The 26,785-nt window shown below is 51.0% G+C and overlaps 1 protein-coding gene across 2 annotated transcripts in view; it reads left to right on the forward strand.

Moving 5' to 3' along the window:
• Kcnn2 (potassium calcium-activated channel subfamily N member 2) overlaps positions 1-26,785 on the forward strand; it is an 82,653-nt gene that overhangs the window by 28,894 nt on the left and 26,974 nt on the right. For both annotated transcript variants that reach the window (XM_048334216.1, XM_048334217.1), the window contains exon 3: positions 2,766-3,184. In XM_048334216.1, the coding sequence (XP_048190173.1) occupies positions 2,766-3,184 (419 nt within the window). The remainder of the gene's footprint in view (positions 1-2,765; positions 3,185-26,785) is intronic.

Consider the following 26,785-nt stretch of genomic DNA (forward strand, 5'->3'; position numbering starts at 1 on the left):
CCTAGGGTGTCAGGGGTTGGAGCTGAAGAGATAGATCAGAGACACAACCCAGGTCAGGCTAAGCCAGCCCTGCTCTCCCTGTTACTGTTTTGCTGTGTTTTTAGAAACAGTGGGGATTTGAACTAGGTCCTGCCCACAGGGAAGCAGGCCTTGATGACCGCTTTAGAAGCAAGAGGAGAGAAGAAGCGATGTCAGTGGCGTAGAGGTTTGGAGTGGAATCAGGGCTGTAGGAGAGCAGGGAGAGGGGGCTGGAGGCAAGCCTGGAGCCCACCAGGACTCCTGCAGCTCCTGACATGCAGCCCAGCTGGGAAGGCACAGCTGTGGGGCAGCCCAGTGCCCCTGCCGCCGACCTCACGACACTGGGGCTGGGGTTAGGAGTTCCCCTGGGCAGCCCCACCTGCGGGACAACAGCGGGCAGATTAGGAGCGAAGCCTCGTGACTCAATGGCAGCCCAGTCAGGGAAGCAGAAAGTAAAGTCAGTGGGAGGAGCAGGCCAGTTCTGACTCCTGGCTTTGAACGGTGATCCTCAGATCTCAGCCTCCTGAGTAGCTAGGATGATAGGCCTGAGTCACTGGCTCCCAGCACTAGTCACTTCTTTCTTGTTGGTGGTGGTGGTGATGGGGCTTGAACTCGGGGCTTGGGTGCTGTCCCTGATCTCTTTTGCTCAAGTCTGGCGCTCTACCACTTTGAGCCACAATTCCACTTGGGGTTTTCTGGTGGTTCCTTGGAGATAGGAGTCTTAGGGGTTTTCTTGCCGCACATGGCTTCAAACTGGGATCCTCAGCTCTCGGCCTCCTAAGTAGCTAGGATGACAGGTGTGAGCCACCGGCTCCCAGCACTCGCCCGTGCTTTACTAGTGACCTGGGAAGGTACTTACTACCCCGTGCCCCCCCACCCCCGCCCAGAATGACGGGGTTGGGGAGGACACCGCCCCCCCCCCACCCCCCGCTGCATGGCTTGTAATCATCCGGAGTCTCGGCGATTCTTCGGCCTTGGAGATACTAAGCAGGCCATCGCAGCGGGGTGGTGTATTTTTGATGAGAGTCTGCTGGCCTTCCGTCGCCTCTGAGTATCAGAGGAGGTGTCGGTGTTTGTCCTCCGGGTTCGTTCTCCCTGATGCCGGGCCCTGTTGGAGAAACGCAGGGTCAAGCGGTTTCTCATGCCAGGACGAGCGAGGGGGCAGCGCACCTGCCGGTGGCGGCGGTGGCGCCTGTGCATCCCCATCTGCGGGTCCTGCGCCTGCGCATCCCCATTTGCGGCGCCTGCGCCTGCGCATTCCCATCCGCAACGCCTGCGCATTCTCTTCTGAGCCTCCTGCAATTCTCTTCTGAGCCTCCCGCGCCTGCGCATCCCCATCCATGGCGCCTGCGCATTCCCCACCCCCACCCCACCGCAGCTCCCCTTCACCGTCTCCCTGGCCGGCTGCCCAGGCCCGGGCCACAGAGCGTGACGTCTTTCCGAGCGTGGGCGCGCCATTGGCACGGCAGCAGGCAGGGCTTCCGAACACATGGGTCTGCAGCATGCCAGCGTGCTTGGCACCCGTGCCTTCCTGGCCCTCGATGCCAGGAGCCCCCACGAGCCACCGTGGTAGCCAGAAAAGCCACCGGATATTCCCGGTGGTGTATGGACTGCCGGGCCCCGGAGCCTTGTTCTCGCCCGGACAGACGGGCAGACGAGAGAGAAAGCCATTCTCCATCCATCCGTCTACCTACCTACCTACCTATCTACCTACCTACCAACCTACCTACCTATCTATCCATCCATCAGTCCATCTACCTACCTACCTATCCATCCATCCATCTACCTACCTATCTATTCATCATTTATCCATCCATCTACCTACCTATTTATCTTACCTGTCTTTTTCATCTGTTTCTCACACTTAAAAAAAAAAACAAACGAAAAACTGCGAGAAGTGACAGGCATAGGTGCAGGGACTCTTTATTCAAGGAAGACAGATGGAAAGCAAATGAATAGTTGAAGGTGAGGCAATGGGTGACTAGAAGAGTCAAGGGAGAAGTCAGGCGCCCGTGGCTCTCACCTGTCATCCTAAGGACTAGGGAAGCTGAGAGCTGAGGATCCTGGAGCCCGGGCAGGCAAGTCCGTGAGTCTCTTAATCCAGTGAACCCCCAGAAAGCCAGAAACAGAGCTGTAGCTTCAGTGGAAGAACACTAGCCTTGAAGCAAAAACCTGAGTCACACACAGTGCCAAGTCCCTGAGCTCAAGCCCTGGGACCGGCACAGACGTGTGCGCGCACACGCACAATCAAAAACTGGAGAGCAGTGAGGAAACAGGAAGAAATCATTTCTGCCATATTTTATTGTGACCCCTTATGATTTTATTTATTTAGTTGTCTATTTTGTCGGTCATGGGGCTTAAACTCAGGGCCTGTGCCCTGTCTCTGAGCTTTTTTGCTCCAGTGCTCTACCACTTGAGTCACAGCACCACCTCTAATTTTTTTGCTGGTTGGTTGGAGATCAGAGTCTCATGGACTTTCCTGCCCAGGCTGGCTTTGAACCATGATCCTTAGTTCTCAGCCTCCTGAGTAGCTAGGATGACAGGCATGAGCCACAGGCACCCATCTGATTTATTTTTTTCCCCATGAAGCAAAGAATCCAGTTCCTTGCCAGGTGCTCACACATTGTCACATGTTTAGATCCAGTCTCCTCAGGCAGGCATTCCCCCCAGGCCCCCCACCCTTCCGTCCCTCAGCCCGGGATGGCTAAGCAGTGTGCGGAGCTGATCTCCCCCCTTTGTCTTTGCAGTTATTCATGGTGGACAACGGCGCGGATGACTGGAGAATAGCCATGACGTACGAGCGGATCTTCTTCATCTGCCTGGAGATCCTTGTGTGTGCTATCCACCCCATTCCTGGCGACTACACGTTCACGTGGACGGCCCGGCTTGCCTTCTCCTACGCCCCCTCCACCACCACCGCCGACGTGGACATCATCCTCTCCATACCCATGTTCTTAAGACTCTACCTGATTGCCAGAGTCATGCTCCTACACAGCAAACTCTTCACCGATGCGTCTTCCAGGAGCATCGGGGCCCTTAATAAGATAAACTTCAACACGCGGTTTGTCATGAAGACGTTAATGACGATATGCCCCGGAACTGTGCTCTTAGTGTTTAGTATTTCCCTGTGGATAATTGCTGCCTGGACGGTTCGAGCTTGTGAGAGGTAAGTGTCTCTCTTTTTCCTGACAGTGTAATTTTCCCTGTGTGTCTGCGGATGTAACAAAAGCAGGATTTGTTGTGAGCGAGCTTTTTGACGATGCGCTTCACTGTTGGATTCTCTGGTGGGCTTCTCTTAAGTGTTTGTGACAGTGTTTCTTGACTGGTTCGATGGCTTTGTGATGGCCTATTTTCCTTTTGGGTCTGACCAGTTTTCCTCGGAGGGCTTGGCCTAGTCACCTGCGTCATGCTCCCGAGATCCCGATTAGCAACCGAGCTGGATGAGTTATTTCTGCATGGGTGATGGGTTGTGAGAATTGATGCTTGTGGAGAGAGAAATCCCATGGAAAAGCGCCGAGACAGGCGCGTCTGATCTTCAAGTGGCTTTTAGATCCGAGCACTGCTCATAATGGTGGGCAGGAATTTAGGGACGTACCCATTCGTTTTCACTGACCTCCCGAGAACGCATAGATGTTTGGTTCTGGCAGAAGAGCTTTGATGGGCTGCACCCACACACCCCACTGTGGAGTGTTGGGAGCTGCACATGGCAAGTCCGGGTCAGTCAGCGGCGCTCGCTCGATCCCTTAACAAATAAAAATAGATGTAAGCAAGAGAAACGGGAGGAGCTGTGTCATAAGGAGTGCCGGGTCCCCGCCCCGGACCTGGGCCGCCAGAGTTCAAGGTGAAATTCTCATGTGAGAGAGAGGAGCGAGGAGAGTTTTTCTGGGACCATTGAATGCAGGGGATGGGGATCGTTGTACAAACGAAATGTTTGGCTCGGGGCGGGGGGGGGGGAAGAGATCAAAAGGAATACACTTACATAGCTTAAAGAAGGGAAAAAAATCTGTATGAGAATTGTGGAAGGAGAAGAAGAATGGCTAGATGAAAGGAAGGAAAGAAGGAGGGAGGGAAAAAGGGAAGGAAAGAAAGGGCGAACTCATAACACCCCTGCACCCCATCTCTGTAAATTCCTTAAGCATTCCCTTGGTAATTGGCTTTTATGTTCCTAAGTAAAACTGCTTCTATTGCTAAGTATTAAAAAAAAAAGAATCCCAAGGACCCATAGCCCCTGTTTGTGTGTTGTTTGCATATTGACCCCATTGGGCTGAGCCAAGAGCAGCAAGGAGTGAGCCCTGATTCCTCCTCCCTTCCACGCCCCCACCCCAGGCTTCGTATTTCCACTGGAATTAACTGCTGCCTCGCTTTCTCCCTCACATGGTTTTGTGCGTCCTCCTCTTTCCTTCACCTCTGAGCTCTCGCTCTCCGCACCAAGTCACTTTTTCTCCACTCAGACAATAGAAGCAGCCCCCCCCCCCCGCAGTGTGCAGCTCCTGCACCTGCGCCTTCCTGCACTCCATCAAGTCCATCCTCATCTTGAGGGAGGTCGTTCTGGGCTCTCAGGAGGGCAGTGTCCCACAAGGCTTCTGCCACCTTGGGGGGGGGGGGTGTCTCGCCACCTTCCTGACTCATGCCCAAATAGCCACTGAGAATCACTTTCCTGAGCCATGGTCAGGACTTTCTGCCCTGCTGTAAGGATGCATCTCCGCGGGAGTCCCCTTGAATCCATGGTACTGGGGACTTCCTGCATCCCTTCATTCTTGCAATTAATGTCTTCTAATTCAGAATGTTTGAAAATCCTTCCCTTGGTTTTTGTTGTTTTGTCGTGTGGCTAGGAGCCTTCCGATATTGATTCTTCTTTTCGGTACCAGTCCTGGGGCTTGAACTCAGGGCCTGGGTGCTGAAGGCTAGCCCCTGTGCCACTGGAACCTCTCCTGGCTTTTTGATGATTACCTGGAGAGAAGAGTCTTGTGAACTTTTCCTGCCCGGGCTGGCTTCAAACCAGGGCCCTCGGATCTCCCCTGGCGCTCTGTGGAAGTTGACTTTTAAAGAAATGTCCACTCCCCACCTGATGCTTTGTCTCCTGGCAGTGGGAGTATTTGCGGGCTCGGTGCTCCCTGCAGTGGGTGTGGCTATGACATGTGAAGAATAGAGCACCAGATACCTCGAGAAGCGGTGAAAACTGGCCTTCATTACCATGCATGGGTGGCAGTGTGCCGGCGTGGGCCCCGGGGGTACAGGCTTGAATCTCACGCTAGCACACACTGACGCTCCAAGAAATGGACGGTTCCTGTGGACGTCATTGCTGCCTCTCTGTGGATTCACCACCATGCGCTAGTTGAGAGGAACGAGGGTCACAAAATCACTTAAACACGGCTTGTTTTCCTTTTGGAAGTAGAATTAGAGAGGCAGATAGGCGTACGTTTGAAAAGCTTCGCCTCTGAGCTACATTCTGGATGGATGAACAGTGAATTCCATTACTGAACCCTAAGAGAACGCAAAGGTGTTTCTGTTTTAAGTGATCAGCGCAAGGGCTAGAGGACTAGAGACTTCTGTTTCTGTTGTGTTTAGAATCCCCCATTCTGTGTCTTTAAAAAGTTTGTCTCATGTCCATTAGAGAAGGGCTGTCAGACTCCAAACTCCCACCACTGGTCTTCGATATCACATTGTTTTAATTTTTTAATTGTCTAGAAGAGGATTTCTGACATGCAAGTGAAACTGCATCATCGTCATCGTCACCACCACCATCATCTTTATTGAATACTAGATTGCGGAATTTTTACAACCAAATCATGCCCCATAATAATACTGCATAAAACCTAAGCTTCAGATTAAGTAGCTGCTTTAGTCACAATGCTTGATTATATTCTTTAATATTAGGGTTAGGATGTGTTACTGAGGGAAAGAAACTTCTGCAGGTGAAGGCTCTCTTGTTTTAGCTTGAACTCTGGGCCTGGGCCTTACCCCTGAGCCCCAGCACCACTTACGAGTTTTCTGGTGGTTCACTGGAGATGAGTCTCAAGAACTTTCCTGCCTGGGCTGGCTTTGAACCTCGATCCTCAGATCTTAGCCTCCTGAGTAGCTAGGATTACTGGTGTGAGCCACTGGCGCCTGGCTTAGAGCTCTGTCCTTGAACAAAAAAAGTTCAGGCCCTGAGTTCAAGCGCGAGGACCAGTGTACACACACAACCCCATCCCCCCAAACATTCTGTTCCATAACTAGGTGGGTTTTCATCCTTCAAAGACCAGTTCAGTCTTTGGGGTTCCATTTTTTTAATGGGGTACAGATTACCATTCGTCCATCCTGAATGCTGTCTGATTTTTACGCATAATTAGGTCAAAATGAATACACTTGTTCTGGAAACAGCCCAGCAGACAAAAAAGAATGGTGGTTCTTTACATCTAGTAAATTAACTCAGCATGGCAGTAACCTTTTTTTTCTGATTCAATATTGTCTTACTCTTTCAAGATCATGCATACCTTTATTACTTTCTGTCGACAGAGTGTCTTTTACAATAACACTGGGGTTGAAGCTTCAATGGGCGAGTAATTCCTTTTGGAGGGCTTTTTTTTTTTTTTTTTGGAGCTTTTTTTTGCCAGTCCTGGGGCTTGGACTCAGGGCCTGAGCACTGTCCCTGGCTTCTTTTTGCTCAAGGCTAGCACTCTGCCACTTGAGCCACAGCGCCACTTCTGGCTGTTTTCTGTATATGTGGTGCTGGGGAATTGAACCCAGGGCCTCATGTATACGAGGCAAGCACTCTTGCCACTAGGCCATATCCCCCAGCCCTTTGGAGGGCTTTAATGACCGGGTTGTAGTTGTATGAAGGGGTTTTAATTCAACGTGTATCTTGAACCTATCTTGATCCATGTCACCCCTTCCATTGTTCTCCTCCATCTCTCCCAACCCCACCCAGCCCCTCGAGTTACCTGGCTCCATTTTCTCCCGTGTACTCGTTGAATATGTTGAATATTCATTCAACCCAATGGTTGTGTTCACCCGTCGGGTTCTGATTTTCACACTTCCTCCTGCAAAAATGGTTGGGTTTTTTTTTTCATTTTGTCTTGGCACCGTCGTAAGCGTGTTTCTCGAGGAGGAAGGGACACGGGGTCGTGTGGGGGAGGGTGAGAATGGCCACGCATTTTGCAGGGTGTGTTCCCGTCTCCCCGGTCTGGGGGCCATGGGAATATTCTGCATTCCGAGAGACTCGCACAGAGGCCGTGCCTTGTCCGTGGTGATGCCTAGTTCCCACCAGCTGAAATCCTTCACATGCTGCCCGGGATCGAGCATCCTCAATGTGAGTAAGAGTGGTGGTCAAGTGTGCTGCAGCAGTGGGTCTCCACCCCGGGGGCTCCTTGAGTTCCTACAGGGCACTGGGGTAGCCACATGGCTTCTGGACCCCTTCAAGCGTGTGTCATTGCTAAGGAAAAGCCAAGCAGTTCATTGGTGGATTTACAACTTGTGGCTGATGGGAATGTGGCACTTGGTAACTTTACACTTCGTGGGTCTGAGTCATCTCCCCCCCTCCCCCTAGGGACACAGCAATGTGCGGACTCCTCAGTGAGTCACAACTTTTAACTTAGGACTAAGTTGGGCATTTAAAGCATTCATCCATCATGGTGACTTAGCCTATGCTTCCTAAACAGAGGTGCTTCCCCAGGTTCTGCCTTCTCCTCCATGCCCTGTGGACACATCTGGTCTCCGCTCTGCCTCCCGAGAGAACCAGGAAGAGTGATCTTTGCGGGGAGACAGTCTGAGATTCTGGTCTGCAGGAAGCAGGTTGGAAACGATGCAGGCTGATCGGTAGGCAGAGCCTGCCGGCCCTCCCTGCCCACTGTCCGTGCCGAAGTCCGGATCTCAGAGCTAGGGCCCCTCACGTATGCATGCAGGCTGGATAGCGTAGCACATGCGTGCAGTTCACCTTCACAACCAGGCTGTGCCAGATGAAAAGAAACTTTTGTTTCCTTCATGTAAAATAGTATTAAAACAGCATGAGATTCAAGACCAAAACACAAAGCACCTTCACATAGACTACGGCGGACCCCTGTTGGCTCGTCCCCCAAGTGTGGACAAATCTGCCTGGTGTTATACACGTGGACGGTGTGTGTGAACTCACCATCTTCAGCCCTAGGCAGAGAAGGTCCCCTCCCCCCCCCAGAGCTGGTGCTAGGTAATAAAGCGCCCACTGCGTGCTCCTCCGATCAACCCCCTTAGAAAGGGCACGACCAGCTGCCTGCCTCTTTGCTCTCGTGGCACGAGCCGTGGCAGGCCACTGGGTGGGTGCTGAGGCCCCACGGCAGGGGCAGCATCAGCTGTGGACTTTCCCAACCTCTCCACATCCCTGGGTAATGAGCCGTCCAGCCACTTCCTGGTGACGCCGGGGAGAAGGGCCGGCGTGGTGAGATGCCACCGGCAAAGGCCCAGGGGTTGCACCTGGGTCCAGCCGGGAACGTTTGGCCACTCCGTAACAGGAATTTTTAAACAGTCATAGACATCAGCCAACGTGTGCAGCAGCTTTAGCCAACCCTCACCCATATGCCGTCAACCTCCCCCATCTCGTTGCAACGTTCTGTTTACTTCTTTTTATTTATTTATCTTTGTGCTGGTACTGGGGCTTGAGCTCAGGGCCCGCATGCTGCCCTTCAGCTTTTCTGCTCAAGGCAGGCGCGCTCATCGCTTGAGTCCTACAGCTGGCTCTTTGACCGTTCATTGTATAACGATCCAATCAGGGTAGATGGCATTTTTATCTCTTTAACCGTTCTCTGAGTTTCTGGTGCATACTTGGTAAGTGTCTGTATTTGTGAGATAGAGTGTGATATTTTTAAAAATAACTTCATTGTTATTATTAAGGTACTGTATAGAGGAGTGTGATATTTTTAATACGTGGAGTAACTAATGTTCCTATCTCCTTGTGTTATTTATAACATATATAGTGGGTTTCTGTGATCGTCTCACTATACTGTAGAACCTTAGAACTTAGTCTTTCTCTCAGAATCCTCTCTATGGCCTTGCTCTCCTAAGCCTCCAGTCGCCAGTGCTCTGTGTATAGTGTGACTATTCTGTAGTAATCACTTCTGTATGTTCTAATCATTATTCAGTATTTAGTAACTGCTGTTCTATATTTAACATCACTGTTCTATATTTAGTAGTATCATTCTGTATTTTACAATCACTTCCCTATTTAGTAGTCTCTACTCTGTAGTTAGTGATCAGTATTCTCTATTTGTGTGGCTGTACTACATTTAGTCATCACTATTGGTTATTTAGCTTCCTCATGTGAAAGGGGCGTGTGTCTTTGTGTGTGACTTCGCTCACGTATGCCCTCTGGCATGTTAACGCTGATATGGCCTCCCACGTTAACTGCACAGCTGGGGTAGGGAACTGGACCGGATGCCCATCAGGAGATGAGCAGGTGAAATGCGGTGTATGTCATAGCGAAACACCGTTCAGCCATGAAAACGGCATTCCATTTTCTTAATGGGCTCTAAAGGAGTTCTGAGAAGCGCAAAGCACATGGCTAGGTTTTTTCTGTTCCAGTCAAAAAGAACCTCCATGTTTTTGTCACCGCTCTGGGGCCTCTGTTTCTCTACCTGTCTGTGGCAGTTCACCTGCCCGTCCTACCTGCGCCCCTGTTCTTACAGCCTTGGCAAGGTCGTGTCGTGTGTGTTGATGGCGGTGTTGGGCATGTGGCCACGGTGGGTGGGGATGAGTGAAGACGGAGGAAGAACCGAGCAAGCCAGTGCTGTCCTGTGAGGGCTGATGAGATCTTGATTAGGCTCTGATGAATTCTCTCTCCCATTTACCATACGTGTTGATTGCCTGTGGTGGTCTACACTTTGCTTGATGGGCTGGATGTGGTGTCTCATGGCTGTATTCCCAGCTCCTTGGAGATGGAGGTGGGAGGTTACAGTCAGACTGGCCCAGGAACGGCTGGGGCGTGGCTCAAGTGGTAGAGCCAGGCCGTGAGCGCAGACCACTACTACTGCATGACAGACAGACAGACAGAGGGACATGGGAGGCGGGGGATGCAAGAGGATGGGGAGGGAGGGAGAGAGGATAATAGGGTTGGAATGTGAGCAAGTTTATTCTTTATGTGTAAAACACAAATAGAAGAAAGTGCAAGCCCCGATCCTGGCGTGCCGTGCCACGATGACGCGGGCGTGATGGGGGAATGCGTGTGGCGAGGCCCCTGGGTGGTGGGGTGGGGATGTAGGAAAGGCTGAGCAGCACCTACACCGCTTGCCCCGGGTGGACAGCCCTGTGCCTGAGGCCGGAGCTTGAGGGACCCTGGAGGCCTCAGGGCCTTGACTGGGGGTCAGCAAGCGTTCCCTGGGCCTCGGGGCCTCTGGTGCATGCAGTGTTGCCGGGGCGCCCCCCACTTCCCCCTAGGCCAGTGCCATAGGTGTTACCGCATCTGTCTCAGTACCTGAGACCCAGGGAAGAACTGTCGGGGCCACGCACTCTCCACCAGGCTGCTGAGGCCAGGCAAGGGCAGGGTAAGCAGGGTAGTGGTGATGAGGACCGTAGCCAGCACTCACCATTCTGTTTCCTGAGACCCAAGGGCAGCGTAGCAGCCCCCCTTCACACACACACGTACACGCACGTGCCTGCCCTCGGGGGTCCTCAGTGTCCCTCCCTGTTGCCTGGGTGACTGCGCCAGACAGATGACCTTGGGGGACGACCTTGGAGGATGACTTTGGAGGCTGTCGGACCACTCAGCGCAGGAGGTCTGGGGTGCAGATGGAGGCGTGGGGAATGATTCAGCGTGGGACGAGTTCTGGAGCCCGGGCTGGCTCGGGGCGGACGGCAAGGGGGGGAGAACTGGGCTTTCGGTGTCAGAGCAGAGCTGAGGCAGAGGCGAGGGAGGGAGAGCGGCCAGCACTGGACGTTAGACTGGAAGGACTCAGGACGGCCTCTTCCCTCCCTAGAGTTCTTTTAAAATGAGATTGCTTTTCCTCTCTGCAGTGGAGTGGAGGTCAGCTTCCTGGAGAGGAGATACAAGTTGCTTTAGGTTCCTTGTACCCACAAGTGTCTGATTGTTTTTTTCAACAAAGTCACTTTTGAAGTGTCTTTGAATCTATGGAGAAGCTGAGGAATGGCCCATCGCATGCGGCTGGGCGCCTGTCCTGGAGCCGTGACACCCCCCCTCGCGGCCCCCCCATGGGGTGTGTGGAGCTGACACAGACTTCCCTGTGCCCCGATTTTGCTCCTCCTCACAGAGAGGGTAAAATAACCCGTGTCACTGGGCATTTTGAAGATTCAGGAAGATCATGTTTTCTAACATGCTATACAAAGGTATTTTTTTAAATCAAGTTCATCTTTTCAACTCATCCTGTTAAGACTTTATCACCATTACTGAACAACTTAAAAAGACTCTAGCTAGGCGCCCGGTGGCTCACACCTCTAGTCCCAGCTACCCAAGAGGCTGAGATCTGAGAAGCGTAGTTCAAAGCCAGCTAGGACAAGAGAGTCTGTGAGACTCTTATCTCCAGTGAATCATCCAAAAAAGAGCCAGAACTGGAGCCATGGTTCAAGTGGTAAAGCACTAGCTTTGAACACTAAAAGCTCAGGGACAGCTCCCACACTTGAGTTCAAGGCCCAGGACCGGCACCAAAAAAATAAATAATTTTTTTTAAAGGCCCTTACCTTGTATCCATATCAAATCTCAAATCCACAAGAACATGAGTTAAATAAACTTTTGTGTGCTTTGAAAGCTTTTCCTGGGAGAGTCAGGTATTTGCAGAGCATGTGAGAATTTTGAAGAGACTCCAAAGACAGGAGGAGACTAGCCTACTCAGGGTTGTTCGGGCCTGCTGCTGGTGGTGGTGGGTCTGGTAGGATGCTGCTTATGGTTACCCACACTCTATACCCACACTGCCCCTGGGACACCCAGACAGCTACTCAGGAGGCTGAGGAGCTGAGGATGGTGGTTCGAAGCCAGCCTGCGCAAGAAAGTACGTGAGACTTATTCCACGAGAAAGCCAGAAGTAGACTTGTGCCTCAGAAGGTAGAGTGCTAGCTAGCATGGGGTGAAAAGGCTCAGAAACAACACGTAGGCCCTGGGTACAAAAAAAAAAATTACAAAATGAAAGCAGTTTGGGGAATATGGTCTGACTCATGCTACCCGCACGCACATGCCTCTCTCGCTGGTTGTGGGGCTCCAGGGGCAGAGCTCGGAACCCTGCTTCCTGTTTAAGCAGACACTACACTTACTCAGCGAACAAACTGTTGCGCTACTCTCTGTATTCAAGAGCATCCTTTCCTAGTTCCAAGCGATTTCTGTAAAGATGAATATTTTCACGAAAGCCTGAATGGTGCCTCTTATTCACATAAAAAGAAAAAGAAAAACATTTCACTTCAGATGTCAATTTCAATATATTTATTTGACATTACATATTTAAAATATACTTTTCCTTTAGAATATAAGCTCAGGTTTTATTGTACTATATTTATGCCCTAAATAGTATAGTATTTTAAAAAGTACCTTCCTGCTTCTCTTATTAATGGTCAGTTAATTCCAGTTTGTCAGACTAAATTCTTAGTCTCGTTTATAGAGTTGGTTAATTAAATTCCCTTCCATGCTGGAGTTGGGTTGTAATTTAGTGGATTCCATTCTGATCTTAAGCATCTCAAGTGCCTGACAAGAAGCATTTACAACCAAAACAAGCGAAATTACTGCAGTTACTCCTATTATTCTAATAAATTCAGCCCACAACAAATCAACTTCACTTATGCATCTGTAGCACTATTCTCCATGCTTAATCAAACGACTTAACATCGCTGGAGAATCATCATGCTAATAGAAATAATGGATCATTTACAAACCCAACTTTGTAGGCCACCCCTGGAGGGGAGGGCCTGCCGGTCCACCTCTGCCAGACTTTAAAGCCTGTGGGTATTGTGAGGGTTTGCCAGCCTTTGGGACACCAGACACCGGACACAGGGTACAGCTGTTCCCACGCCTGCTCCTCACCTGCTCCCGTTGCCCTTGCTTTCAAGTCTTCCACCCAGTCCTACCGAGTTCCCCAAATGGGCCATCTGTCTGTCCCCTTCCCTGGGCCTGGCACCCCCCCCACACCCACCCACCCCCCCCCCATAATGCAGGCTGCTCCATCCACTCCTCATCTCCTCCTAATGCTTTGTAGCTCTGTCATGGGGACATCGAGCTGGGACACCCAGTGCCCCTGCTTCACTTGACTTCAAGTCTTGGTTTGGTTTGGTTTGGTTTCGCATACATCCAGGTCCTAGGGCCTGAACTCAAGGCCCGGGTGCTGTCCCTGAGTTTTTGTGCTCAAGACTGGAACTCTGCCACGTAAGCCACAGCTCTGTGTCTGGTTTATTTGGTGGTTCATGGGAGCTAAGAGTCTCATGGATTCTTCTGCTTAGGCTGGGTTCAAACTGTGATCCTCAGATCTCAGCCTCCTGAGTTAGCTAGGATGACAGGCGTGAGCCACCAGCACCCAGCTAAAACAAGAAAGTCTGAGCTTTTGTGCAAGGTCCATGCTCTGCCACTTTGAGCCACAGCCCTACATCTGGCTTTTTGGGTGGTTAATTAGAGATAGGAGCCTCACAGACTTTCCTGCCTGGGCTGGCTTTGAACCCTCTTGAGTAGCTAGGATTAGAGGCATGACGTTTAGTTCCATTGACTTCTTTTTACGTCATGCCACCAGCACCTGGCTCAAGATAGTTTTGGTGATTCTGAGTCCTTTACAGTGAGTTCTATGTGAGTTTCAGCATCAGCTTATCTGTTTCGACTAAGAGGAGGATTGTGATAGGGGTTGGCCTGAATCAAGTTTGGTGGTATTGCCATGGTAACAATGCTGCCTTCTGCATTTTGAATATTGTGTATCTTTCCAATGATTTAAACCTTCCCCTTTAAGCAAAGGTTTTGTATAATAGCAATGCTTGTAATACAGTGGAGCAAAAAGGAAGAGAAATTAAGGGGAGCCAGGAGAGGGGGAGGGAGTAAGGGGCAGTGCTGACTCAGGGCTTAAATGTGACGGATTGTAAATGCCGACGGGCATTAGTGACTGTTTCAGGTACGGTGTCCTTTTCAGTTCTCATCAAACCATCTCAATACTGTTGATCAAAGATGGAATGATGTCAGTGTTGACCTTAGAGTTTACAAAATCTAATCTGAAGCTTTTACCCCCACGGAGGATACAAGAATTGTAGGATAATAGTCCTCGTATATACATACTTTTCTCCTGAACATCTCCACAGCTTTCTATGTGTGAGATCTTCTCCAGTTAAAGGAAATCTCCTCAGTTGGGGGTGGGGGGAGTCTCTGGGAATTAGCTCAGGGTGCTTATGAATAAGAGGAGGCATGAACCCAACGATCTGAAGACCTCTGGACAGGATGGGTGTTAGGCTGTGAAATCTATTAGTGATGCCCTCTGACATGCTTTTGACACTGTGACACCACAACAGCAACTCTATCGTGTGGATGGATACATTAGTAGCAGTAACTCGGAAGGGCTCTTCCAGGCCTAGCTGCTAGATGCCTGTCTGTGACATCGAAGCACCTTGTGATTGTGGTAGGCATCTGCTTGTAGAAAGGCGAAGGAGGAGGAGAAGAGAAAAAAGGAGAGAGAGAGAGAAGGAGGGAGGGAGGGAAGGAAGGAAGGAAGGACGGATGGACAAACTAGGGTATCTCCAGGCTCTTCCTGTGCTGTACTATAAAATGTAATAACCATATTATCAGACTGGCTCTAAGGGGCAGTTCTAGGTGCTTCCTCCTCCCTTGCCCCCTGCCTGCACTGTTCCGTGTCACACACCAGGTTTGTGTGGGCTTCTTAATGCCCCAAGGTATGTTTTAACCTTCATGCCTCAGTTTCCCTTCTTGGGCTGTCCGGCTCTGAGAATTGGCTCCTGAGGCCCCTGTTTCTGGGAGACCGTGCGGGGAACGGGCGTGCGTTGGGGAGGCAGCGTGAGCGAGTGTGTTTTGCACTTGGTGCTGTGTTCGCTGCTCCCTGGATCCCTGGATAGGAGGCAGCCTGCCGGGCTGCCTCAGAGCCTGGTGCTTTAGGCCATCGAGACCCCACCTTTCTGCTGGGTGTGTGTTCATTTCCTTCTCCCTTCTTTCTCCCATCCATTGCCCGGCATGAAGTTTACACCAAGTGTACAGATTTTTGCCCAAGTTTCCCGTGTTTGCTTTTATAAAGTTCTCTATTGATTCTTTTTGGTGTTGTTGTTTTCGATTCCATTGATTTCCGCTCTATTTCATTACTTCAGTCCTTCTGATTATTCGTAAAACTTTTTGTAGTTTCTGAAGAGGATCGATTAGAATCTTTTCTTCTCATTCCCTCCTAGCCCCTGCATCGGCTGCCTTGCGCCAATTTGCAAACGTTGTTTTTGTGCTCTTATAGTTGAAGGCACTTTCGGGCTTCTGAGGGCTTATTCTAAGATCCTGGGGTCTTCAGGTTTGTTGTTTCAGCTTTCTTTTTTTACTCATTCTTTTTTTTTTTTTTTTTTTTTTTGGCCAGTCCTGGGCCTTGGACTCAGGGCCTGAGCACTGTCCCTGGCTTCTTCCCCCTCAAGGCTAGCACTCTGCCACTTGAGCCACAGCGCCGCTTCTGGCCGTTTTCTGTATATGTGGTGCTGGGGAATCGAACCCAGGGCCTCGTGTATCCGAGGCAGACACTCTTGCCACTAGGCTATATCCCCAGCCCCTGTTTCAGCTTTCTTTGTGTGCAGAGTTTCTCATTGAATTCCCCCTCCCTCTGAGGCCGGGGAACAAGCGTGATTTCTACTCATTTTGGTTTCTTAAGGCTGTGTCAGTGGCCGAGGTCTGATCTGCCCTGGTGAATGTTTCACGTGACCCGGAGAGGGTGCACCTTTGTGTTGCTGGAAAGGTGTGTTACAATATAACGCCCGCTGTTACTATTTTATTACAGTTGTTGACATTGTTATTGGTGGTGGTGATGCTGGGGTTTGAACTCAGGGCCTCACGTCTGCGAGGCACGTGCGATCACCACGCCTCCAGCTTTAAATGTCTGTCCTTTGTTTCCCCCCACCCCCCAACCTCTCAAGGCTGGTGGCTGGCACTGTACCACGTGAGCCGCAGCGCCACCTCTGGCTATTAGCTGGTTGCTTTGGAGATCCCGTGCTTTCCTGCCTAGGCTGGCTTTGAATCACAGTCTTCCCATCTCAGCCTCCCGAGTAGCGGGGATTTCAGGCGCGAGCCACTCGTGCCCCATCTGAAATGCTCACTTTTCTACCTCATAACTTCTCTCAATCCGAGGTCTGGTCTGTCTGAAATGGATATTTCTTTTGATCACTGTTACCTTGATGTATTTTTTTTTCTCCATTCCCCTAATTTCCATCTCTCTTTGCATTTATTTAGTGTGTATTTGCTTTTGTGTTTTGAGGCAGGGGGGGTCTCTCTGTGTAGCCCAGGCTGGCCTAGAACTCACCATCCTCCTACCTCAGTCTCCTGAGCACGGAGATCCCAGATGTGTTCAACCAAGCCTGGCTCTGTCTTTAAAGTGACTTTCTAGTGTACCACATTTAATGAGGTCTTGCCTTTTGATCTATTCTGAAAAATCTCTTTCATTTAGCTGGTGTGTTTCAGGCCAGTGGCCTTGATGGTCAATATTAACACAGCTGGGTTAATATCTGCCACGTTTGTCTCTGTTTTGTATTCATTGCCTCATTTTTGCACCATTTTATCATCTTTTTCTCTCTATCAGCATGTCAATTTTGTCTCTAATTTTCTAGCTGTCCTAGAATTTGCAGTATATATTTATGACTTGCTCAGATGCCCTTCAAGTAACAGTATACAGCTTTGCTGGCTACTGCAAATATCTTTTTTTTTTTTTTTTTTTTTTTTTTTTTTTTTTTTTGCCAGTCCTGGGCTTTTGGACTCAGGGCCTGAGCACCGTCCCTGGCTTCTTTTTGCTCAAGGCTAGCACTCTGCCACTTGAGCCACAGCACCACTTCTGGCCATTTTCTGATATGTGGTACTGGGGAATTGAACCCAGGGCTTCAAGTATACAAGGCAAGTGCTCTTGCCACTAGGCCATATCCCTAGCTCCTACTGCAAATATCTTTAAGATGTGTTCCTGAGTCATGATAAGAATTACTGGTTCTACCTAGCCACAGTCGCAAATTGCCACATTCGTGTTATTACATGATAACAACAGTTATTTAGATAGTTAAAAATAAGAAAAAAATAAACCTTTCAAACTTTTTAATCTTTACTCATTCTTTCTCTGATGCCCTTCCTTTCTGAACCTGAGTTTCTTACCAATAATTCTTTTTTAAAGAATTTCTCTTTTAAAAGCCAGAAGTGGCACTGTGGCTCAAGTGGTAGAGTGCTAGCCTTGAACACAAAGAGGCTTAGGGACAGCGCCCAGGCCCTGTGTTCAAGCTCCAGGACAGGAAAAAAAGAAAATAATTTCTGTTAGCTGCCTTGCAAAGCACCTTTGCTGACAACAAATTCCGTCTTTAAAAATATATATATTGTTACTATAAAGGTGATCTACAGAGGGGTTACAGTTATATAAGTCAGGTAATGAGTACATTTCTTTTTGGACAGTGTTGCCCTTTCCCTTGCCCTCGAGACTCTTTACCTATAATGAAGTAGCAAAAAGCTAGGCGTGGTGCTGTGGCTCAAGTGGTAGAGCACCAGCCTTGAGCACAAAGAAGCTCAGGGTCAGCGCCCAGGCCCTGAGTTCAAGCTGCAGGACCAGAGGGGAAAAAAAGAATTTCTGTTAGCATGTCTTACTGACAACAAATTCCACCTTTAAAAAAAAGTTGTAATTGATGAACATGACGTACAGAGGGGTTGCAGTTACCTATGTCTTTTGGGACAGGGCCACCCCTTCCCTTGCACCCAGTTTTTCCCTCCCGTCCCCACCCACAAATTGTAGAGTTCCTTTTCCACCTCGTGTCCTGAGAGGCTGCATTTGTTCACCCTTTGTCCCCCCATGTCTGTGAAATTCTGTCTTGTTTTTTTTTTTTCTTTTCTTTTCTTTTCCTGAGAACGTTTTGATTTCCCCTTGGCTTTTGGAGGATCGTTGTGCTGGGTTTTCCGCTCGGTGGCTGATGAGTTGTTATCTGCTGTGCTGCACGGGAGGGGGCCTGGAGGGGGCTGGGAGGGGATCCCCTACACTGTGACAAGGCCCGGTTGTTTGTTCCAGAAGCCCCGGTCCTGGCCTGGATTCCATTTCCTTTCTCCAAAGGGGAAGGCTCGTAAAGCAAGGTGGTTAGACTCTGGGAAGATGGTTTGCTGGGGGAGGCAGGCGTTCATCAAGGGGCCTGGCACCAAGCGGACACTCTCCTCTTCTCCCAGCTGTTGGGGGGGGGGGAACTTCCCTTTAGCCACCCCTCTGTTCCCCAAGATCCTGGTAGGGATGTGCTGTCCCCCTGCCCCGGCCCCCTCTCCCCAGCCGATCCCCAATCCCCACCACCTGTCAGTACCCCCCCCCCCCCACACACACACACCATGTGCCGGCCCACAGTGGTTTCTGGTGGCTTCACCCCAGGTGAGCTGGGGTTTTCTTCTCTACCTGTCTCCAGTTCTGAGCGTAGTGAAGTGTCACGTGACCCGAATCATCCGCTAGAGCTCCGAACAGGTGTTGGCATACAGCCCTGCAGAATCTTTTTCTCTTTCTTGTGGTGAGGGGAGGAATAATGATTCCCATTGTCTTCCATGTTGGACCCAGACACTGAACATCTTCAGGCCTGGTTTTTAATTCCTGTTTAGCGCTGCATCGTATTCCGGACCGGGGTCTGACTCTTGACTGTGTTCTTTTGGCTTTTGTTTAGGGAGATGAAAATCTGGTTTGATCCAAGACCCAAATAGAAGAGGAGTCCAAATTTTCTGCTTCCCCACCCCCAAACCCCCAAGTAAAACTCTTTCTACTTTAGATGATTGCAATTTTATTTAATTGTGCTCTTTTAAAAATGTAGTTGTTGGGGCTGGGAATATGGCCTAGTGGCAAGAGTGCTTGCCTCCTACACATGAAGCTCTCGGTTCAATTCCCCAGCACCACATATATGGAAAACGGCCAGAGGAGGCGCTGTGGCTCACGTGGTAGAGTGCTAGCCTTGAGCAAAAAGAAGCCAGGGACAGTGCTCAGGCCCTGAGTCCAAGGCCCAGGACTGGCAAAAAAAAAATGTAGTTGTTACCTTCCATACCTTCAGAAATAAGCACTTCATATAGTCATGCTCAGTTTGCCTCGTCGAAAAGTTTCACAGGACTATCAAGTCAGAGCCAGGCGTTTCTTCCCGAGATTGTCTTCATTTGGTTATTTGCAGGATGCCGCGGTTCGTGCGTCTTGACGATTTTATTTCGGTTGCTAGCTTCCTTTTAAGGATCGCCTCAGGCCCAGCTCATCGTATTTCCCCCCAGATGCGGGCTCTTCTCTCTGAGAAGCGTGGAGCCGGCCAGTGGTGTGGTGTGGGTGTTTTGGCACGCTTACCCCTCGTCGGCAAAGCCACCTCTCCCAGCTGACGGACCGCCAAGGTCACCTCCGTGCGATGGATATTTCCAGACTTGGCAGGAAGCCCCGCAGCTCAGCCCCTGAATCACTCGTTTGCTTAAGAGCAGACCATCAGCCACGGGCTCTGAGCGTGAAACTGTGTGTAACACTGTGTGGGTTGTTGTTATTTTTTTTAATATTCCTTAGGTGTTTGCTGACATCATTGGTGTTGATTCGGTCTTTATTGGTGTTGGTGTTATCGTTCGTTGTTGATATATTTGCAGTACTAGGATTTGAACTCAGGACCTTATACTCTGCACTTGACTTGCTGGTTGGTGCTCTACCACTTGGGTCACGCCTCCAGTTTAGCTTTTTTATGGTTAATTTGGAGATGAGAGTCTTACAGATTTTCCTTCCCAGTCTGGCTTTGAACCACGATCCTCTAGATCTCAGCCTTCCGAATGGCTGGGATTACAGGTGTGAGGTACCACGCCCAGCTGGGAACAATCTCTGGTCGCCCTTGACGTAGTATTTTGGACGTCAGTATAGATGGCTGTGAGGATAACTCTCACATGTTCCTCTTGCTCTTCCAGAACCCTTACAATACTAAAAAACTAATGGGGTGCCGGGGTCCTTCAAACTGATGTCCTGGCTTCTCTTGTGCCCAATGCAATGGAGTCCCAGGCCTTAGAAAATCAGCCACAGTGGTTGGCACTGCAAGTGCTGAGTGTTGTCTAACCACTCATTCAGACACTTCTTTTTTCATTTGTTAATACTATTTTTCCTTATCTTTTTTGTTTGGGGTTTTGCTTTGTTGTTGTTGTTGTTTGGTGCCCATCCTGGGACTTGAACTCAGAGCCTGGGTGCTGTCCCTGAGCCTTTCTGTTCAAGACTAGCTTGGAGCCACAGCTCTGCTTGCAGTTTTTTGGTGGTTTATGGGAGATAGGAATCTCACAGGCTTTCCTGCCCTGGCTGGCTTTGAACCATGATCCTCAGATCTCAGCCTCCCGAGTAGCTGGAATAGCAGGCGTGAGCCACTGGTGCCCAGCTATTACCTCCTCTTTTAATATTGTACCTCATGCTGTTTTAGTATAACATGTGTCTATATTTTTCACTTGGTTAAGTGAAAGTGTAGAAGCACAAAAGAAAAACAGAAATGAGCCATTCAGATACACCAGCTTCCATCAGAACTTTCCAGAGCAGTATAGTGTTCTTCGGCCCGTTCCATCCGACTGGAACCAGGTGTACACGGTTACTGAGCCTTTGAAATGCGGCTTGTATGACTGAGGAACCCGAGCTTCAGTTGATGTTCATTGTGTGTGTGTCCATTACACCTTCCTGTAGCCGCTGCACTTACTCAACAGCAGAGATTTTTGTTGGTTATTTGGTTTGATTGTGTCTCTAGCAGTGTCTGCTAGAGAAAAGGGAGGAAAAGAGAGGGTGATAGCATGTGGGGGAGGGGAGAGCAGGGAGGGGGGAGAGGAGGCAGGGAGGGGGGAAGAGGACTCCTGAATGACATTCCAGAAAGTCCCAATGCGGTGGCTCACAACTGTAATCCTAGCTACTCAGGAAGCTGCGATCCAAAGATCGTGGTTCAAAGCCAGGCTGGGCAGGAACGTCTGTGAGGCTTTTATCTTCAATTAACTATGAAAAAGCCGGAAGTGGAGCTGTGGCTCAAGTGGTAGAGCACCAGCCATGAGGGGAAAAAGCTCAGAGCTGTGGGCTCTTGAGTTCAAGCCCACACACTTCTCCACAACGTCCCATCCCTCCCAGTCAACCTTGCAAATGCACGATGGGAAGGGCAGATAGTAGCAGATAGAAGACGGGTGAATTGACTCGTGGGGCCACGAAGAGTGTGTGCCGCCTCTTCAGGTCTAGGGATGGAAGTTCTTCCAATCACATGAGCTTCTGTAGCACCAGCTTCTAATGAGAGCAGAGGCCCCGAACCCCGGGGGATGTCGGGGCTGAGTTCCTCACACGCCTGTGTGCACACTCGAAGTTTCTCTGAGTGGTCGGTGCAGAGCTTGGGCTGTCTTAAGCTTAGCTTATCATCACTCCCCAACCCCCCCACCCCCACCACTTCCTTCTCTCTGGTGATGTTTCTCTTGCTTTTTCATCTGTGCCTGGGGGAAATCAAGGTATTACATCGTTAGGACCAGATGCCCCAAAGCAAGACACAGGGAAGACGGAGCTGCCTGCCCTGTCAGCGTCTGCACCTGTGTGGTCCCCATCCTCATCTCCTTCTTAGTCACGGAAGTAACTAATTACGGGAAGACAGATGGCTGGCCATCACGGCTTGGCAGTGTGGTCTGGCTAGACATTACAGTGCGCGAGCCTTCTCTTGTGTGATTGTTGGTTTGTTTGGTGTTGCCAGTCCTGGGGCTTGAACTCTGGGCTTGGGCACTGTCCCCGAGCCTCTCCACTCACGGCCCGTGCTCTGCCACTCGAGCCACAGTGCCACTTCCCTTATGTGGGTGTGCTTCACTGGAGATCTGAGTCTCACGGGGACTTTGCCGCCTGCACTGGCTTCAACCCGTGATCCTCAGATCTCAGCCTCCCGAGTAGCTTGGGTGACAGGCGGGAGCCACCAGCGCCCCGCGGTAGTGAACACGTTCAGAGAGTTTCAGAGGAAACCGAAGCATGCGAACAAATCCAGAATGCCGCGTTCAGGCGTGTGGTAGACTTGGTGCATTGAGAACTTCTTACCAAATACCAAAATGAACCCCGCCTGACACCCTGACAATGAGGAGAGCCCGCCTGTTTGTTGGGGTGTCTTGTGGGTGCTGGTTGTCGGGGTGTCAGGTGGGTACTGGTTGTCAGGGCAGCAGGCGGGCTCCTGATTGTGGGGGTGTCTTGTGGGCGCTGGTTGTTGGGGATCCCGGTTGTTGGGGGTGTCAGGCTGTGATGGTTGTTGGGGTGTCAGGTGGGTACTGGTTGTCAGGGCAGCAGGCGGGCTGGGGTGTCTTGTGGGTACTGGTTGTCAGGGTGTCAGGCGGGCTCCTGGTTGTTGGGGTGTCTGCTGGGTGCTGGTTGTCAGGGTGTCAGGCGGGCTCCTGGTTGTTGGGGTGTCTTGTGGGTACTGGTTGTCGGGGTGTCAGGCGGGCTCCTGGTTGTTGGGGTGTCTGCTGGGTGCTGGTTGTTGGGTGTCAGGCGGGCTCCTGGTTGTTGGGGGTGTCAGGCTGTGCTGGTTGTTGGGGTGTCAGGTGGGCTCCTGGTTGTCCAGTTGTCAGGTGGGTGCTGGTTGTCCGGGTGTCAGGCAGGTGCTGGTTGTCGGGGTGTCAGGCTGTGCTGGTTGTTGGGGTGTCAGGTGGGTACTGGTTGTCAGGGCAGCAGGCAGGCTCCTGGTTGTCTGGGTGTCTTGTGGGTGCTAGTTGTTGGGGTGTCAGGTGCTGGTTGTCGGGGTGTCAGGCGGGCTCCTGGTTGTTGGGGTGTCGGGCTGTGCTGGTTGTCGGGCTGTCAGGCGGGCTCCTGGTTGTTGGGGTGTCAGGCAGGCTCCTGGTTGTTGGGGTGTCAGGCGGGCTTCTGGTTGTTGAGGTGTCAGGCGGGCTTCTGGTTGTTGGGGTGTCAGGTGGGCTCCTGGTTGTTGGGGTGTCTGCTGGGTGCTGGTTGTCGGGGTATCAGGAGGGCTCCTGGTTGTTGGGGTGTCTGCTGGGTGCTGGTTGTTGGGGTGTCAGGCGGGCTCCTGGTTATTGGGGTGTCTGCTGGGTGCTGGTTGTTGGGGTGTCAGGTGGGCTCCTGGTTGTTGGGGTGTCAGGTGCTGGTTGTTGGGCTGTCAGGCGGGCTCCTGGTTGTTGGGGTGTCTGCTGGTTGCTGGTTGTTGGGGTGTCAGGTGGGCTCCTGGTTGTTGGGGTGTCAGGCTGTGCTGGTTGTCGGGGCAGCAGGCGGGCTCCTGGCTCTTGGGGTGTCAGGTAGGTGTCTGGTGGCAGGGGTGTGCGGCCCACCCACATGGTCTCCGTTCCGGCGTGTCCATCCCCAGTCCCCCACCCTCCACGCCCCCACCCCCGTGTCTGTGAAGCGCCGTGACAACGCCTGTGCGTCTGTCCTGGTGCATTTTATTCAGTAATTCTAAACCTATCAGATCAGTGTGAAGTGATGATTAATTTCTCTCCCTCCAATGAAACGAGTTCCTCCGTGAGTGGGATATTAGCTTTCCAGCGTGTGTTGATTTGTAGTATTGTCTGCTTTAAAAAAAAAAAAATGCTCCTCAGTTCCTGATCGTAGAAGGAAAGTATCTACCGAGAGCGGAGCACAACACTTGGCGCCTAAAGAAAACCACCCGACAGAACACAGCCCTGCACACCGACAGAGCCCGCAAAACCGGAGGTGCACGCACCCCCGAAACCAACACCTCCACACCCCCTTCTGTTCACTGTCAGCTTCAAGCAGGCAAGCCAGAATACACGAGTGACCCAGGCTGGCGACAGCAACGTGTACTATCTCCTCCTTCACACTCAGCGCTGGTAACCGGGCTTCCGTGCCGTCGAGTTCACCGTGCAGACCCACGAAGGCCAGCGATTCCAGAGGCCCCGGAGCTCCCGTTTGGCGGCCCAGATTCCCTCACTCGAGGTCAGGCTGCGACGGCTCAGCAGTGCCGTCCAGGGTCACTCAACCCCGGGCGCCCCGGCTTGAACACTGGTCACCCGTGGGTCTGTTCCCTAGGCCTTTCCAGACTCTTCCGACCATAAAACTTTTCAAAGCTTCCGGAATCAGTGACCTTCCTCAAATGGCTTTTCTGAGAGAGCCTTCCAGGGCAGAAACATGGTTTTAGAACAATCTACTTAGTCATAGGAAATTAAATATTTCATGCAGTGGATAATTTGAGATCTTTCCCCATGCCATTTTTTTTTTTAAACTCTTCCACCTGATTTAGACTCAGGAGGCAAAACTATTCTTCCAGCATCCCAGCCAAGCGGCTCCTGATGGTGCTGAGGTTCTCTCTTCTGAGAACAACGCACTCTGCGTGGCCACACGCCGAAAATAACCTGCAGACCCCACGCAGGCCGAAAACTCGACATCCGCCCTCAGGGCCGCACCGGAGACTGCCCCACACCGTCCCCACTTCTCGGACGCACACACGCCTGGGTGACCCCTGCCAAGAACACCTGCCAGCTTGCTTGGGCGGGCATTGGGGTGCCTCCCAGAGGGTGCGGGGTTCATCCGCGGGACCTGGGGCTTGAACTCAGGGCCCTGAGTTTCTCTGGCCCAAGGCTAGCGCTCTACCCCTTGAGCCACCGATGTGTGCTTCTGGCTTTTTCTGAGTCATTCTTGGGCGGGGAGAGTCTTGTGGACTTGCCCGCCTGGGCAGCTTGGAACCGGGATCCTCAGCTCTCGGCCTCCCGATAGCTGGGGTGACCCGCGTGAGCCACCCCCGGGCCCCCACCCATCCTCGCTGCTTTATACTCCCATGTAAAGCAACCGGCTCCCCCATCCCCCATGGCTGAGGGGCTGGGGCTTCTCAGCCCCTACCCCACCATCGTGGGTTCCTCGCTGGGAACCAAGAACCCTGCCAATCAGTGGGGTTTATGAAGCCATGACGGGAAAGGGAGGCTGCGACCAGAGAGCTCACGTGGCTCTGAAGACGTGGGAAAGCGAACAGTGGAGACCCGTTCCGGTTTAGGGGACGGCATGGCACGCTTAGACCCATGTTTTAGAGAAAGCCCTCAGTGCCCACGCGAGAGTGATGGCCGTGAGGGGAGGGTGGAGATAAGGTACCGCACTGGCGCTGCTGTTCCTAGGGTATCAAAGATTGATCTGCGCGCGGGGCTCACGCCTGTCATCCTAGCTGCTCAGGAGGCTGAGACGGGAGGATCACAGTTCAACGTCAGCCCAGCCGGGAAAGTCTGTGAGGCTCTTCTCTCCAATGAGCCAGCAAAAAGCTGGAAAGGGAGCTGTGGCTCAAGTGATAGAGAGCCAGCCTTGAGCAAAATGAGCTCAGGGACAGCACCCAGGCCCCGGGTTCAAGCCCCAGGACCGGCACATACATACACAAGACATAGCTGATTCCAAATGTATGTACACATACATAAGCAATATAATGTGTTATAAGATTCTATGATATATATAGTTCAGAATTATCTATATATTATTACACATAGAGTATATAGACATGGGAAACTATAGGATATATACATAGAATGTAAACATGTACACACGTACATATTCTATATTTATATACATATACTATATATAACATCCTATATATGTATATGTCCTATGTATGTACACACCCACACATATATACCCTATATGCCTATATGTGTACATAGGGCATATAAGATACAGGACATTTTTGGGTTTGGGAGTATGTAAGATATGCCCTAAACAAAATATTTTTTAATCTGTCAAGTCCAAGAGAACCACCCAGTATGATAATTGTATGTATGTGTGTGTGAAAAAGAGAACAGGGAATCAGTACATCTGTAGCACACTAAAAACAAGCCTCTCATAATGTGCCCCACGTGCATTATGAGAGCGACGGTCTTCCTTGCTGAGCACGGTCTCCTGCATTTGAACCAGACGCTTTATGGAAAACTTATTTATAAGCAAAATGTACAGCTTAAGAAAACAAACACGCTAATTAAATCACACAGAGCGGCCACACACTGCTCTTCACACTTTGGAAAACACATTTGTTTTAATACCATGGAAGCATTTGATTTGAAATAAATTTGACATGAATGGAAAATTGCCGAGTAGTAAAAGATAGTCCCTATCTGAACTTTTTTCTAAATCTATTTATTCTCTAGCTTTTTTTCTATAGGTTTTTTTTTGGGGGGGGAGGGTCAATATATCTGTAATTACCCAATATACAATAGGATGTATTACCTATAGAGAGCTTCGGTTACTGTTCTGGATAAGATGCTGGGCGCAGCCGGGCGGTGTGGCTCAAGCCTGTAATCCCCGCGACGCGGGAGGCAGAGATTGCGGACCGCTGCTTGAGTCCCACCTGGGCATCAGAGTTGCGAGACTCCATCCCACGCAGTGTCATCCCACACAATGGGGGGGGGGGGGCGTGTGGTATGTGGTCACCCCAGCCACAAAGAGGAGCAGAGGCGAGGACACGGCCGCGCAGGCGTGCTCCCGTCCCAGAACAACGCCAGCAAAAGCAGAGCGACTCGCGTGGGAGATGCTTCCTTAGCCCGGGCCGGGCTCTGCATTCAAGTTCCAGTGCCAAAATCAAAGCCAGATGAGGGCAAAGTGTGCCCACTGGGTGAGGAGGCACTGGGCAGCGCTCACGCCGGGGGAACTCACCCTGCGGCCATGCCTTCCCGGGTCCTGCCGTGTCCCCAGGCATTGCGACCTGGAGCTGCGCCTGTGGGGGGGCAGGGGTGGGGAAACCTTCAAAT

The sequence above is a fragment of the Perognathus longimembris genome, chromosome 25 (genome assembly GCF_023159225.1).
Source record: "Perognathus longimembris pacificus isolate PPM17 chromosome 25, ASM2315922v1, whole genome shotgun sequence".
Classification (NCBI taxonomy): Eukaryota; Metazoa; Chordata; class Mammalia; order Rodentia; family Heteromyidae; genus Perognathus; species Perognathus longimembris.